General features: G+C 39.3%; 1 protein-coding gene across 1 annotated transcript in view; it reads right to left on the reverse strand.

Annotated features, from left to right (window-relative positions):
* LOC146170347 (transducin-like enhancer protein 3) overlaps positions 1 to 15,212 on the reverse strand; it is a 66,158-nt gene that overhangs the window by 48,272 nt on the left and 2,674 nt on the right. The window contains exons 2-4 of the mRNA XM_083389213.1: positions 12,688 to 12,782; positions 8,615 to 8,678; positions 3,386 to 3,430 (exon numbers count right to left, since the gene is read on the reverse strand). Of these exons, the coding sequence (XP_083245339.1) occupies positions 3,386 to 3,430; positions 8,615 to 8,678; positions 12,688 to 12,782 (204 nt within the window). The remainder of the gene's footprint in view (positions 1 to 3,385; positions 3,431 to 8,614; positions 8,679 to 12,687; positions 12,783 to 15,212) is intronic.

The following is a 15,212-nucleotide window of genomic DNA, read 5'->3' on the forward strand; positions in this document are numbered from 1 at the left end:
TGACCTAGTTGTAGCGCCTAGCGCAGTGGCTCTCAACCTTTTATGGCTTAAGACACTCCTCAAAAATAATGGATTTTCGGAACACCGATGGGGATTTTCGTTCAGTATTTTACTGAAATGTCACTATAAATGGAACTGGAACAACACAATCAACTTAAAACATGTAGGAAATGTCATTTGATATAATGGTCTCTAATCGTACACAAATAGTCGTATCAAAAAGCTTACCAATTGAGCAAAATTCAGATTCTTAAAAATTCTCAAATACCTATCGGCACCCTTTAGCATTAGAAATAGCACACTAGGGCGCCGCCGTACACGATTGAAAACCACTGTGTTAACATGATCGCCGTTTGAATGCTGTCGATTTGAGAAGCTTTATGATCACCGCCTATTTTTTTAGGGTGCGAAAACGCGTTTCAAGTTGGGAAAAACGAGTAGCAGGTATTTCGGCAAGTCCTGGACCAATTATTACATTGTTTTGCAATTTTTAACTTAATAATTTAAGTCTGATAAAGTGGAAAGGTATAACGTATAACGCAAAAATAAACGCTTTAAACAAGACAAAAGCAGTTTGTCGATAATTTAAATAGCAAATTCCTTTTTTAGTTTGTAAAAAAACAAAAAAAAAATTATAGAAAATATAACAAAAAAAAAACAAAAAAAATGGGGTCAAGGCCTTTACGTCATTTCTTACAAATGTAACAACATTTTTACAATTAACAAACAATAACACATCCAATTCGGGAAAAAGCCACAGAAAAAAACAAGACAGAACCGGTTTTATAAATCAGTAAGTATAGCAAATGTCCACCAATGTTAAAATACAGTTCAAGTATTAAGGTTGCGCGGTTTTGCGCGGAACGTCTGCGATTAAATCTACTTCCGAAAAACGGCAGTTGTAACATACAGTGGTAGTAGCGATTATCTCGCTTTGAGTGCGACCTGCCAGCTGTTTATCTCGGTCGCACCATTTGGGGTAAAAACTACATCAGTGCGCTTAAAGACTGCTTGAGAGCGATGATAAGATTGCCGCGCCCGTTACGCCACCACTTATTTCAACCTGACTTTGTGCATTTTTACCATCTGATCTAACTGAAACATTCATAATACATTACACACAATGTGTATTCTGTTATCAAGCCCTTCTGGTGTAGCACTGGCCATCGATAACGGCAACCATGAATAGTTCACAAGGTGCCTTCCAAGAGGCTTACCGAAATCATTCAGATTGCAGTGCAAGATTGTAATTTTTACCATGTACAGCTGGATTGCTTTTGGCTACTTTATTCTTTTTAGTGCTATTTTGGCAAATCTCATATAGACTTAAGGTAACGAAAATCGACCGATTGTTGCCTTGACTATACAAGCTTAATTTCTTTATGGAAGCGAAACAACGTGTGATTTCGATCTAAGATGTTAATTAGGACTTCATGGCCCCCCTCAAAATATTTCATGTACCCCAAAGGGGTCTACGGACCCCAGTTTAAGTATCCCTGCTAAAAAGCGTATTAGTACTGACGCAACTAGTTGATACAGAAAGAAAACGGTCAAGAGCATAACTGCTAAATGTTTGGCACAAGGGGCTTAAGTGTTGGCAACACTTATCGGGCGTTGTATTTAAATCGCGCTGTCGAAAGCCAAATTACACGCGCAGCACGCACATTAGTCTCGCTTAAACGTCACGAGTCATGGACGCCCTTATAACAACAAACCGCACAAGTCATTCGCAACGCGAGGCATAGATCGTAAAGCAGCGAAGGTTTCAGTTTCCTGCATATTATTTACAGCTATATTCATTGTTGTAATGAATTGAATTGAGCTATTCATCCAAATTTTTCACAGAAAAACAAATTATGCTGTTTTCTACATATAAATTACACTTACAGCAACACTTCATTAATTTGCAAACAAACAAATTTATGTAATTTACGAAGTTTAAAATTTAAACAATAACCAGGTATTCTTAATCGATAGACCCCATTATTACAGCACAAAAGATTTATATTGTAACAAAACATAAGGATCCGTCAGCAAGTCAGTCCTGCTTTTCAGTTTTAAAAAATGGTATAAAGTAGGTTTTCAAGACGCAATGTACCGCATAATTAGTGGTTTGACTTTTATAGAATAGGTATTCACATTGTGTTACTTAGGAAGAGTTGAGTTAAAAAGGATGTTCTTACACTTACGCCTAATATTTGGGCCGCCAAAGAAAGGTTGAAAAACACAGCCATAAAACAAAAACAAAAACTTAACTTTAGAGACTTCCGCAAACCGCCCAAAACAGTCAAAACCATCGTAAACTTGGGTAAATACAACTACCCCCCCTACACCCCGAAAAAGGGCAACGCCTCGCCTTTGGCTGGCATTTGGCCGTGACAATATGTATCGGTGCCAGACGGTGCGGCACGCAACGGAAAGTGTAATGCCGCGTTGGGGCGTGGAACGGCGCCTTGGCCGCAAGCTCTGTTGAAACAGCTGTGCGGCGGGCGCAGCAAAAACAACAAGCCTTTGCTTTTTACGCAGTATCGGGGACGAACTTGGCTGCGGCTTTTTTTGTGTGCGTAACATATTATATTGGGCGTTTGACTTCAAGCGCGAGATTCGCTTGGTTTGGCTGAGAGATGGGGAGATGGCGGTAAAGCACGTTATAGCTGATGATTTAGTTAAACCAGGGCTATTTTAAGCAGACCAAGCGGCATCTTTTTTAATTTTAATGCCATTTTCACCCCTGGTTGGAAAACACGCCGATTTAACCGTTCAAATATCTTCCTACTTCTGTATGGGCTTTGCTATTCTTACTACGTTAAAAACGATTTACAACGGGTAATTTGTCGAAAAACAACTTCATTTTTGGCTTATCATTCGTATTGCTTCCTATTAATTTGTGCAATTCTTGTCTTGTGTGTTTTCTCGTATTTTTTTAAGGATAAATAACACAACACTAAAAATATGAAAACAAACTTACTTACCACGTTAAGGCTGATGAAAACAGCTTTGAAACTAATTCGAGTATCAAATGTATACATTATCTAAAAACACAGCTTCTTCGGCAAATATATTTCTTCTCCAACGTTCCGGCAATCTATTCAAGTCGCCATAGGTTGCCAAAACGTTGGAAAAGAAACAGCCAGATTAGGTGTGTTTTTTCGATTAATATTTTGCCTGGTAGCACCAGCTGATATAAATGTGTACATGTGTCAATATAAGGTTCAAGCGTTCACGTAATAAAGTTTGTGGTTATTGCACAGCTTGATTCGAAAAGCGTCAATTTAAAACTGTAAAAACATTTTACACGTTACGTATATAACTTTCACCAACATTCTTCGAACCTATTTCCGTCAACCATTTCGAGCATTTAAAAACACTTATTTATAAATCTTACCTGTTTGTGCATCTCCACGTTAAGTCCGTACGACATCTCGTAATACTGCGAAAAAAACAACAAACCAAACCGTTAAAACCCTTCCAGGAAAGTAGACAGCGTGAGCGGTGTTTAAGATAAACTGGAAATGTCACAAAGTTGCTTTTTGAGGCGACCCCGTGTGTAAAAATCCAGCTCATTTCGATGCCAAGCCTTTTCGGCTACACCTTTGTTTTTTATCGATCCTTAGGCCGATGCAACTTCAAAACAACCGGCTTCCACTATTTTAATATCGCTTACCGATAATATCGGATCGGAGCTGATACCTGATGCCAAGTGGTGGTATCGGTACTCGTCCAATACTAGCAGCCCATACAAAATTCTTGTAGGAATTCAACTTTGAGATCCAGCGTAGATTTTTACCTTGCCAGGCAAGCTTACAACTTTAGGTAACTCAGTTTCATAACGGTAAGGCATATTTGGGCCTGATAACCAGTTAAAAATCACCTTTGTACGTTTCAATTTATCGCATTCTGCTTGTTTTGTGCTTTGTATTGGCGTCGTTTGGTCCCGGCTTGGACCGCGGACCGCGGGTGTTATGGTAATGGAATGAAATGTCACGTATCGTCCTTTTTTACACTATTTAAGGTAGGTATAGAGCCGATACCCACTTGGAGTATCGATAAACATCCGATACTTGAACCAATCGGCGTTCATCTAATACAGAATTACCGTGTAGACTTAATTGCAGCCCAAGGTATCAGGTTTCGGTAACTTAATAAACAACGATCGGACATTTTTGCCATGAGGTGTTCATATAATGTTATTTGCATATATGCGCCACGACAAATGTGCATATAATACACAAGAGTGTCACAAACCACACCCGTCTAGTTTAAAGGGGCAAATACAAGCCAGGGCTGCGCAGTCGGTTAAAAATAACCCGGGTTCTACGCCAGCAAAAATGTGCGTCCGGCTTCGACTTTACAGCCCTGTATTTCTCCCATTTACGCAACTAAAGTAAGGTGAATATTTGCAATTCTACTCAAAGGGGTGTCATACAACCCACCCACACACAATACATGGTTAAAAAATGTTCACCATGCGCTATTCCGCCGTTACAATTTACAGTTTGCGGCCTTTTAGTACTTCACATGCGCACGTCGGGCTCGGGACTCGGGTATTTTTATGTAGTCTATTCAGCAATCAAAACATAGGGGTGTCATATAGTTCGTTAATCGTGATAATCAAATAACTCGTCCGCCCATAATACACTATGGAAAATATCCACCATTTGCTATTACACCTTTACAAATTACAGTTTGCGGCCGTATCAGTTTCAAAATTTGGTGCTTTGCGTGCGCACGTCACACTCGGGACTCGATCCTCTTTATTAAAAGGCCAACGCAGAAAAGGTGGGTCAGTTCCAATTGGTCTCGCGCATGCAAAGCCAGCAAACCACTTGGCAAGCGTGCCAGTCACTGCCAGCTGTCGGTAGGCAAGCGCCAATGGCCGGCGTTACACGGCGTAATGCGCAGCACTCAACAAGCCTATTGAATTACCGCTAAGCAACCGAGCTATGACTTCCCGATTTCCTTTGACGACGCGCCTTGTATGAGCTCTTTTGGCGGTTTGTGTTGCTGCTCAATGGGCCAGCGCCTTTCTTCTGCAGTCACGTTCATTGGAAACGACTGGTTCGCGGCGCGCACGAAGCTATTAAGCGCCGTGTCCCGAAATAGTCGCTCGTTATCCCGAAAAAATGACCCAGCTGCCAAGAGTTCAATTTTCTGTCAAGTGTATTGGCCGTGCGGTTGGGCTATTTCGTTACGCGTCGCCTAGAAGGTAAATTAAAGTCGCTAATCGCCTTTCTCCTTTTGGAAAGCGGGATCACGACGTCTTTTTACGCGAAACTCGTTGAAGTTAAGAGTGATACAGCGTCACGTCTAATTTAATTCACTAAGCTGATTAAGTTTTCTATTTAAATGAGTCCAAAAAGCCAACACACGAGATAAATTAACGTTTAAGTGGCTTTTTTACACTTGTAGAAATGTGTCTATATACAAATATACGTGCTGGTACGTCTAATTTGATTCAATAAGCTAATCAAGGTTTTCTATTTAAAGTAATCGAAAAAGCCGACACACGAGATAAATTAACGTTTAAGTTGGCTTTTGTAAACTTGTAGAAATGTGTCTCAATACAAATATACGTGATGTTACGTCGTATTTGATGCACTAAGCTGATCAAGGTTTCTATAAAAAGGAATTAAAAAAGCCGAAATACGGGATAACCAACGTTTCAGTCGTCGTATTTAAACTTGTCGCAAATTTGTCTCTTAACAACAAACATGATCCTATCATTTTAAGTAAAGAACTACGGAATATTCGACCCAATTACTGCTTCAATACATGACTGTAAACCAGGGGTGGGCAACTTTTTCCAGTCGCGGGCCAAAACCAAACTAAAAAAGGTCTCCGCGGGCCGTTATATGTTAGCTGTGTATACTTTACGCATCTTATTGTCACCGCAACGTCAGTTAATCAGGGATAAAACTGGGGTGTTTTGCAATTTACACTCGATGGAGGAACAAGATTAACGCAAAGCGCAAAAAAATATTTGCTTTTTCGTAGATGAAATAGCTAGAAAATATGAGATATCGCTCCGTGCCCAGTTTGTAAAATAGTTCGCGGGCCGGATAATTTGCGTTGGCGGGCCGGATCTGGCCCGCGGGCCGTAAGTTGCCCACCCCTGCTGTAAACGCTAAAAAAACGATTTCTCTAAGAGAAGAGTTTGGCGCGCGATGTTGATGAGCGGCGATTTCTTAATTACGTCTGCTCAACGACCGAATACTAACTTGGAATTCGGCCGGGGTTTTCGCCGGATAATCAATTAGCGACCCGCCAAGTAATCCAAGTCATGCGAGACGAAATCAATTTAATCAATAAAGTCCCCGAACTGGCTGCTGTGGTATGATTACAGCAGAATGCTTCCAACGCGCTAAGGCTGTAAAAGTGTGAAGCGAAAACAAATTGAAAAAAATACCCTGAGATTTGTGTTCATAGTTTTAGCTTGAAATTGGCCGAAAAGTATATAATTAACCTGCATGTTAATGTTTTTGGTTACTTAATTGGTTTGCTTGAATTTACATTTCTTTGTTTTTTAATCGCGTACATGCAATACACTTGCAATAACCTTCCAATTGTACAAACTTGAAAATTTGAATGTAAAACAAAATGTTTATTCGAGTTTCTTAAGCAAAGGTCACTTTTTTATTTTCCAAGAAATGAATAAAATCAACCAGGCCTAAATTTGGGTGAGAACAACTGGTTTAAAGGCATTCTTGTAATACACCGGACACACCTACATGAGCTTTACAAGTAAAAAAATAAACACAAGGTCGCTTTTCGAACATCGTGCGTTTCACACAACGGTATAGCCGCAAGGATTTTTAACGAACAGCCGTTTTGGGAATCCTTGCAAACAGCAGGCAGTGTCACTGATTGGCTGCACAGTCGAGACTACCGCAGCGTGTAATTGTAACCACAACGGGCTTGCATTGATTCCCAGGCTCCCAGTGCAATGACGCTTGGTGTAAGTGAGAAATTGATGGGCAAAAATGTTGACACAAAAGCGTTTTGATGTTGCAGAAGAACATTTTTTACGCAAACGGGTGATTTATGACGAAATCACGAACAGCGCGTTTTTTTTCAGGTCCCAAATTGGCTGAAAATGTGGAACAGAAAAGCCTTAATGCTCCAAGTAATTTTGTAGGGGTTCTACCGTAAAGGCTACTCAGTCCAAGTATGTTAAAGAGGTTGTTTGCCAACTTAAAACATATATGAAAAGTTATGTAGGTATTATAGTGATAACATATACCTGTCTATCACAAAGTAATACTTTCAAAATAAAAGTTGTTTAAAAATATTGAACCTAAAAGCTTTAAGTAATGCGAATAATTGCAATTGTACTGTAAACACTGTTAAAACACTGCATTTAATGCATTAATTTAAGTTCTACAACTTACAATTACATTATCCAATCATTGCAATTGCCTTGATACCAATCAGTAGCAAAGGGTGCAAAAGTAAATGTAACCAAGTAGGAAAGGGCCTAGCAAGCCCCAAATGGCTAAGAAGCACCACTGTGTTAAATAGATGCATAGGGACCCTGCTAAGACGAACAGGGAGGGAAAGAGACAATCGTGGGCCGAATCAGGAAGGAAGTCATACATCAATATCGCTTCGGTCCCGCAACCGCCAGCTAGGACGCCACTGGCTTATGCTCGATGATTGGTATACTAAGGGGCGTTGCTAGTGGGAATTTTTCGACGCCCTGCTCAATGATAATGGTGATTCGTAAAGAAAAGCGCGCCCATTTTGAATAGCCTTTTGAATTGATTGGGAAAATCCCCTGTGTGTTGAAAAAAATGAGTGAACACAAGAACTGCTGCAACTCTACCAGTGTTGTAATGACTTAAGTCAATGTTTTGACTCAAGTGCACTTCTCAGTTACTGTTTTTAAGACTTTGTTTAAGTCTTACGGGTAAAATAACTTGACTTGACTTGAGTCTTTCGGAAATATGGATTAAAAAAAATATGATTTCATTTGGAATTTTTTTTATAAAACTGGTTTATTTGTCTTGACGGCATTTTTATAATTAAGAATCATGAATAAAGAACACTATAGCAAGGCATAGTGATTTGCAATTGAAACAACATTGTAAAGTTATTTAAACATTATGAAATCTACTAATTTTTGACCCAATGATAGCATTTCGCATATGTGTCAAAAGTACACGCATTAAATTGTAAAACTTAGGGAAGTTACGACGTGTTAAGAACCACAGCTTATGCCAAGTGCCTTGACAAGGATCGCATAATAAAAACACTAGTCGGTTGAACTTGATACGACACCCGTCGCAATCCTATTTATAACAGCTGTGTCGCAATCAACGAACGCTATACGGAGTCTATACGTAAATCGAAGAGGGCATGTGCGCTTCATTTGGCAATGTATCGTCGACCTTGTGAACTATCATGCTTCACAGATTGTCTAAATGGCATTAAATTGGTGGAACGCGCAGCAATTAAACGAGCACGCTCCTCTTAAACAGCAGCCGTGTTAAATCACCCGTCACTGCTGCACTTTTGAACTGCTGTACGGTTTGACCTGCATTTGAGGTTGCCCCAGGTCGAGCGCTAACGATCGCATTTAACACGACGTTGTGACGTAATTGCGTGACGCACTTACCATGACGTATTGACGCTGCATTTCGGTTTTCTCGGTGGCCAGCTTTTCGCATTCCATCTTCAAGCTGAAAAATAACAGAGACACGTTTAAGATGACCAATTGTAAGCACGTACAGCTGATGTTTTGTTGGAAGAGGCTATTCACGCGGACAACAAAGTAGTTCACATCGATATATAACAGGGATGGCGAACGACTGACCCGCGGGTCACAAAGTGACCCACCACAGATTTTTAATGACCCACTTGCCTCTCTAGAAATATCGAAATGTTGTCAATGTAAAAAATCGAAAATGTGTGCAGAACAACCAAAAATCATTTTGTTTATCGCTGTAAAACGTAGGTGGCGATAATTTTAGGGAAATTAAGAGTTTGCAGCCTAAAAATTCTGAAAATCCTGGTTAAACCATACTAAAAGCTGTGTGCTGAACTCCTGTAATACCATAAAAATGCTGCAGCATTTGTTAACTATTTAGTTTCTTAACTTTCGTGGGAATCCGAATTTAGAAATCTCCCAAAAACCTTGAATTACCAACCCAAGACAAATACACTTACAACGACGCAGCAGCAAAGCTTCGCATAAAATTCGCATATCTTACAATATATGACCCACTTGTGCATTTAGCAAGGATTGCGAATGCGTTTGTGACCCGCGCGATCCTGATATATAATCATTAACGGGTGCAACGTAAAGGAGCGACCGGGTCCAATAGATTAAAAACCTACAGGCACTTCATGAGGTTATTTACCCGGCTAATAAAATAATTCAAATGGATTTCCAAAAATATCCTTGGAATAGTGCAAAAATCGGAAAATTTAATCGAATGCTAGACAAACACCACTAAAACCCAAACGCTAACACCAATATTATTTTGTATATCGGTTTACGTTATTTTCGTTTCACTTAAAGAACAGTGGCCAAAGTAGGCCGGAATGATTTTGCATGTGCGCCGAACAGGTAAGAATGATCTTGTTTTAAAACAACCACGCGCTCCTGTAGAAAACCATTTTATCGATACGATGAGAATTGTGTAAATTTCACCGCTGTTTAAAACCAGATTTTAGTGTGGTGGCTGCGTTATTATACAATGTTGATTTCATTATATGTACTCCTAAATCCCGAATGATGAATAAATATTCGTTCAACAATCAACAAACCGATTGAGATAGTTACTCCTACGGGAGTACACAGTATTATAATAATGCTACAAAGTCGATATTGTTGGTTAGGAAGTGCGACTTCTAAGTTCTTACATCAATGAACTCAGTAGCAATATGCACATGTGTTCACAAATGTAATGCAGCATTTGTTTTAGTTTTTAACGGAGCTTTAGCATCCGTATTATACATTTAATAGGTCACCAACATTAACAGCAGTACCAAAGTTGTACAAGATGGCAGTAAAATATTTGCCAGAATACTGTTTGTCATATAGAAAACTACAATTATTTAATGAAATAAAAAAAATAATTATAACCTTTCTAATATAAAATAAGAAAATAAAAATAAATATTTCGTACACTGTAATTTCCTAATTAAAGTGTAGCGCATAAACAACAGTACAAAACTCGTGGTCCTTGGTAGCACAAAATTCCCTCTTTTCAATGGGTTATACACAGCAGGTGTCCTTTGTCATTAGGAGACTACTCGTGGAATGATGGGGCAATTGGGTGCAAGAGCCACTCAAATCGAAAAATTCCAAATCCCCAAATCCCGGGGTAAATATTGAAACGCGACCCGCCTATACATAGGACCCGGGCAGCGTCAAAAGTCGCCCGGGTTTGCTTGTTGTAAGGTAAAAGGTTTGTGATCCACGCAAACATCAGACCTTTTCAGTTCCTCTGATTGCAAACGCAACACGGGACGCGACGGTTCGGTCGTTTGGGCCGTTGGGTGGTAATGGTAACCCGTGTTAACCGCCGTTAGCTTTATTTAGAGTGTTGTAAACAACTCGTTTTGAAGTTACTTAAGCCCCAGTCAAGTTATTTGTGAAATAAATTAGGGCCAAGTGAAAACTTTTCAAACCATAACAAGTAAAGTCATTATTAGAGCAAGTCAACTCTTAATCAAATCACTAATATAAAAATGATACAATAAACATTAAAATTTATAAACTTGTCCGATATGAGCAATAATTCAATTAAAAAATAACAAAAACACACGTAGCAGTCTGATCGTTTTACGGGCAACAATTGAGATGAATAGCTCGACTTTATAATAATAACATGTAAAATAAAAACATTTAATTTCAAACCAAGTTATTTGACTCAATGACCTAAGTCTAATTCAAGTTATTTGTCAAAAAGACTTAAGTCCAAGTCAAGTCATTTGTCCAAAGACTTAAGTCAAGTCAAGTCATTTTGAAAACAGTGATTTAAGTGCACTTAATTCAAGGCATTTTTTATCAAATTAAGTTCACTGTTTAGTTGTTGCCAAGAATGCAGCTCAATTTGAGGATAAACAACAACAAATATGGAATCCAGTTGAACCTTAGGGTATAAAGCTTACAAGTTCAACTGAGCATACAAACCAGTAAACCAAAAAGGTACTACCGGCTGAAAAAAATCAAACAGGGTCTCTTTTTCAAGGTAAGCTAATATGCTTAAAAGGTAGTAAAACGTGTTAAAACAGGAGGTTGGGAAAATACTTGAAATGTTCTAGTAAACAGGCCCAATGAGGCGCGATCGCACAACAGGACGTGCGTCTTTCAGCGGCCAAAGTTTTACCAACAGCTCATGGCGAAAATCGTGCCTTCGGTAAACAGGCTTAAGCAGCGGAAAACTGTCGAAGCGTGATTAATGCTCTCGATTTGGTGATTTTGGTGAATAACACGTTGGGAGGTTGCGCATTTTGCGCACACAGATGCAGCACTGTTGCGAACTTGCACGAAATGCGAGCTTTTGTGAGGATACTAGATTATGAATAGCATTCCGTGTGATAATCCTCACGCACGAACATTGCAGCTGTAATTTGCATATTGACGCTTCGTCCTTTTGCTGAATTTGCGCCAATGCCTTCATGGAACAATGAAACTTGTCCACAATACCACCAAGGGGCCTATGGACCCCAGTTTAAGTAGTGACAGTATATAAATGAGTAAGCAGCTTAAAAAATCTTCTAGTAGGGGTGCTGTAGTTATTTAGCATTTCTTTGGGATGCCGTTAGCAATAAAAGGTCGGACACCACTGCGTTAACCGTTCATTCGTATCTAGTTGTTTAGAACGTCAGTGATTTTTCTTACGACCAACTTGAATTGGTAACTGGTTACCTGGCAACTAACTGGTTACCTGGCAACCTGCGCGCGCCGCAGTTGCCAAGTTGATGTCCACGCTTGACCGCCTTTTGATTACGCGCACCTTTTAACGAACCCTTAAACCGCAGTTTGTGCTTTAAATTTTGGCCCGCTACCATTACACGCACCTAATAGGTCTGCCAACTTGGTTCAAGGCCAAAGCTGTTGTTTGCCACGCTATTGCGCGCCATACCCCTGTGCTGATGTAGGTAAGTGCTAGGGCGGACTGGGATGGTTTTGCAGCTGTACAAACAACTGTAGCTCTTTACCGATTCTTGAAATATGCACGCGGTCGCGAAAATGACTCCTGCCTTCAAGGTTTTGCGTGATTTTTGCGTCTTGCTATCAGCCTTATAAAGCTTATAAACCTGTCGTGGTATGTCAGTTTAAAACCACCCTCCTTAAAGATATTGAAAAATTCAAAAAAGGCACATCATTTTAAACGAAAATTTTAACGATCTTGAACCCCAACATAAGAGAAACTCGGTATTAAAATAAAAAAGTTTAATTGATTTAAAACGTTTACAAATAAAGTAAAATATAAACGATGATAAGTTTATGGAATCTAACAGAATTGCACGTAATCCAGTAAAAAAACGTCAAAACGCTTATGCTATGTTGCCACCAAACCTTAATATTTTACGCAAAATATTCGTTATTACGACTTCCTTGAGTAAACTCTACCGTTTTGGTCAACGAAAAAAAGCAGAAAAGAAAGCAAAAAGAAAAGAAGAAAAAGAAAGAACAAAATATTTAAACAATAATCTACCGGAACTTATTTTTACCTGTGAGTGTGAGCAGTCAGGTAGTTGTACTCCTCCTTAATACGATCCAATAACTCCAGTATGCTGCTTTTGTAGGGCTGACCCGTTCCTGGGCCCTGCAAACAAAATCATAGGTTAGCGGGACGGCCTGGACATCTTCATGTCTTCGGCTTTTTAAATTGTTGCCGGGTTAATACTAGAGCTCCCAAGTTATTAAAAAAAGAGTTCGCGAAAACCATATTGAAAATTAAAACCCCATTTAAATTAACATTATAGGTAAATCAAGTTCAGTCTACAATTACTTATTAAATAATTAAAAAAAATTATCATGAAAATTTGAACGTAAAAGTGTCTTAGGCAAAAATCGTCAATGGTCTGTAGAAATCGCCGTTATAACTGAAAACTAGTGTTGTAAGAAAAAAAAACGTTAAGCATAGGTACGTTTTTTAATTTTGAAATTAGGCCAGAACTAATAGAGCAAAGCCACACCGATCAATCACAAATTCAAATGGAAGCACCGTCATTTTGCTATAATTCGTCAAGTTAATCAGCTAAAGTATTATTAAGTGGTACCAGTCAATTTGCCAAATACTCCACATTGAAGCCACGGCATGTGGGTTTTGAAAATATATGCGGATTGCGGAGTAAAGGAGACACAGTACTGCAGAGTAAGCGGGCTAGGAAACACAATAGACGCCTACTGGTCTCTACAGGGAAGGAAGTTAGCCTACTGTGTGTCCTTGTGGTGTGCAGGTGTCTCTAAACAATTCCGGCTATAGCGACAGTAACGCACAATTGCTCACGCTATTTTGGTGTGTACGTGGAAGATTCTAAAGCGAATGTGTGAGTGGATGTTTATTTTTAACTTTGAATTTAATTGAATCTGCGGTGAGTTTCGAACTTATACACGCAAATTAAAGCTAAACTTTCCCAATCAATTGGTATTCGATCGGCATGGATACCAACCACCCTAGTATCGGACGAGTACCCATACACCACGCTCCGATTCAATATTATCAGACAACCCTACATACAACCTAGGCCATAGAGATACTTAGAGAGCAATGTAAGTCAATAGGGAACGCAAAGTAAAGTTGAAATATGATGCGGTTAGTTTTAAGCTTTATCGATTGCGATTCCCCGCACCGCATGCCTCGACAGAGCTTGATTTCTTGTGATTTGGCGAGATGGGAAAGTGGTTATTGATTGTAGCAATCAGGCTTCGACTGTCGATATTGGCTGCTTTCAAAACGTGACTGCGTCGTTTTAAAAATTAATCGACAACCGGCAGCCGGATATTTGCATTTTACTCCGATGTTCTGCGTCTCTTGGCACTACAACAGATTTCGCTGTAAATTATCTTGGTGGCGTTTTATGTGAACCTAATAAGCCTGAGAAGAAATCCCAAGGCTTTGTATTTACAATTTGTTGTAGCTTTAACCAACAAGATGACAAAAAGAAGTACATGGTCATTAGGGGTGTCAAATTTTTTTGGATCGGAGCCGATAACCGATGCCAAGTTGTAGTATCGGTACTCGTCCGATACTAAGGGCATCACTCAGTTTGAAATCATATCTTTGGCCGTTTAATAGCATATGTGACATATAAATGTAAAATGTATATGATAAACTAATTATCTACGTCCAAATTCAACTTATCATATAATTTATAATAAGAAGGGAAGTGTTCAGCAAAAAAAGCAGTCGCCAAAAAAAAACAGCAAGCTGGTAAACTCAAGCACTGGTTTGCCTGGCGACTTGGTGTATACTTATAGTTAAAAATTACCGCAGCGCGGCCAACGAGTGTTTTTAATTGGGGCGGCAGCCTCTGCAAACTATAACCGGCTTTTTCGAGAGCCGTGCTATCGGCTTATTATCGCCTCCTAATTCTTCCGCGCACCGAAAGCCTATTGACCGCCGACAAACACCCAAAGAGCGTTTGCTGACTACTTACAACACACACAAGCGAAAATCGGCGAGTGTAACGACACCACGGCCTTCGATTGAACACGACGGCCCACTAAATTCTGTAATACACTGGCGTCGTTAAAAAGCTATTTCAAGTTGGCATACCATTGTATGGGGTTTATGGTTTGTTTAACCTTGATTTATCACTTATTTTTATTCCCCAGTAAAATGGTGCAAGTCTAGTTTCGTTAAGATAACACAATAGCAGTGACTATTATGTAGTAATCGTTACTACAAGGCTCAATTGGGAAAACAGCATTTGGACTTATTAAGCGTTTAAATTTTTTTTTAGGCTATGATAGATATTTAGATATCATAGCCTTGAAATTAGGGCTGATTTGAATCAAGAGTTGACGTTGTACTTTTGCTTGGCAGATTAAAACCATTTTAAGCGGTGATTTTTAGACTGAAATGATAGGTTGAAAGTTTGGCCAGCGTTTTGCACTTTTCTGACTTTACCAAAATAGTTTTATTAACTTTGTCATGTAGAAACCGGTGAAATTACCAAACTAGCATAGAAAAACAAACTAGTTTAGACTAACAAACTCAATAACGCTGCATTATGGCTAAACAGCCGGT

This window comes from Ascidiella aspersa, chromosome 1 (assembly GCF_963924565.1).
Source record: "Ascidiella aspersa chromosome 1, kaAscAspe10.2, whole genome shotgun sequence".
NCBI lineage: Eukaryota > Metazoa > Chordata > Ascidiacea > Phlebobranchia > Ascidiidae > Ascidiella > Ascidiella aspersa.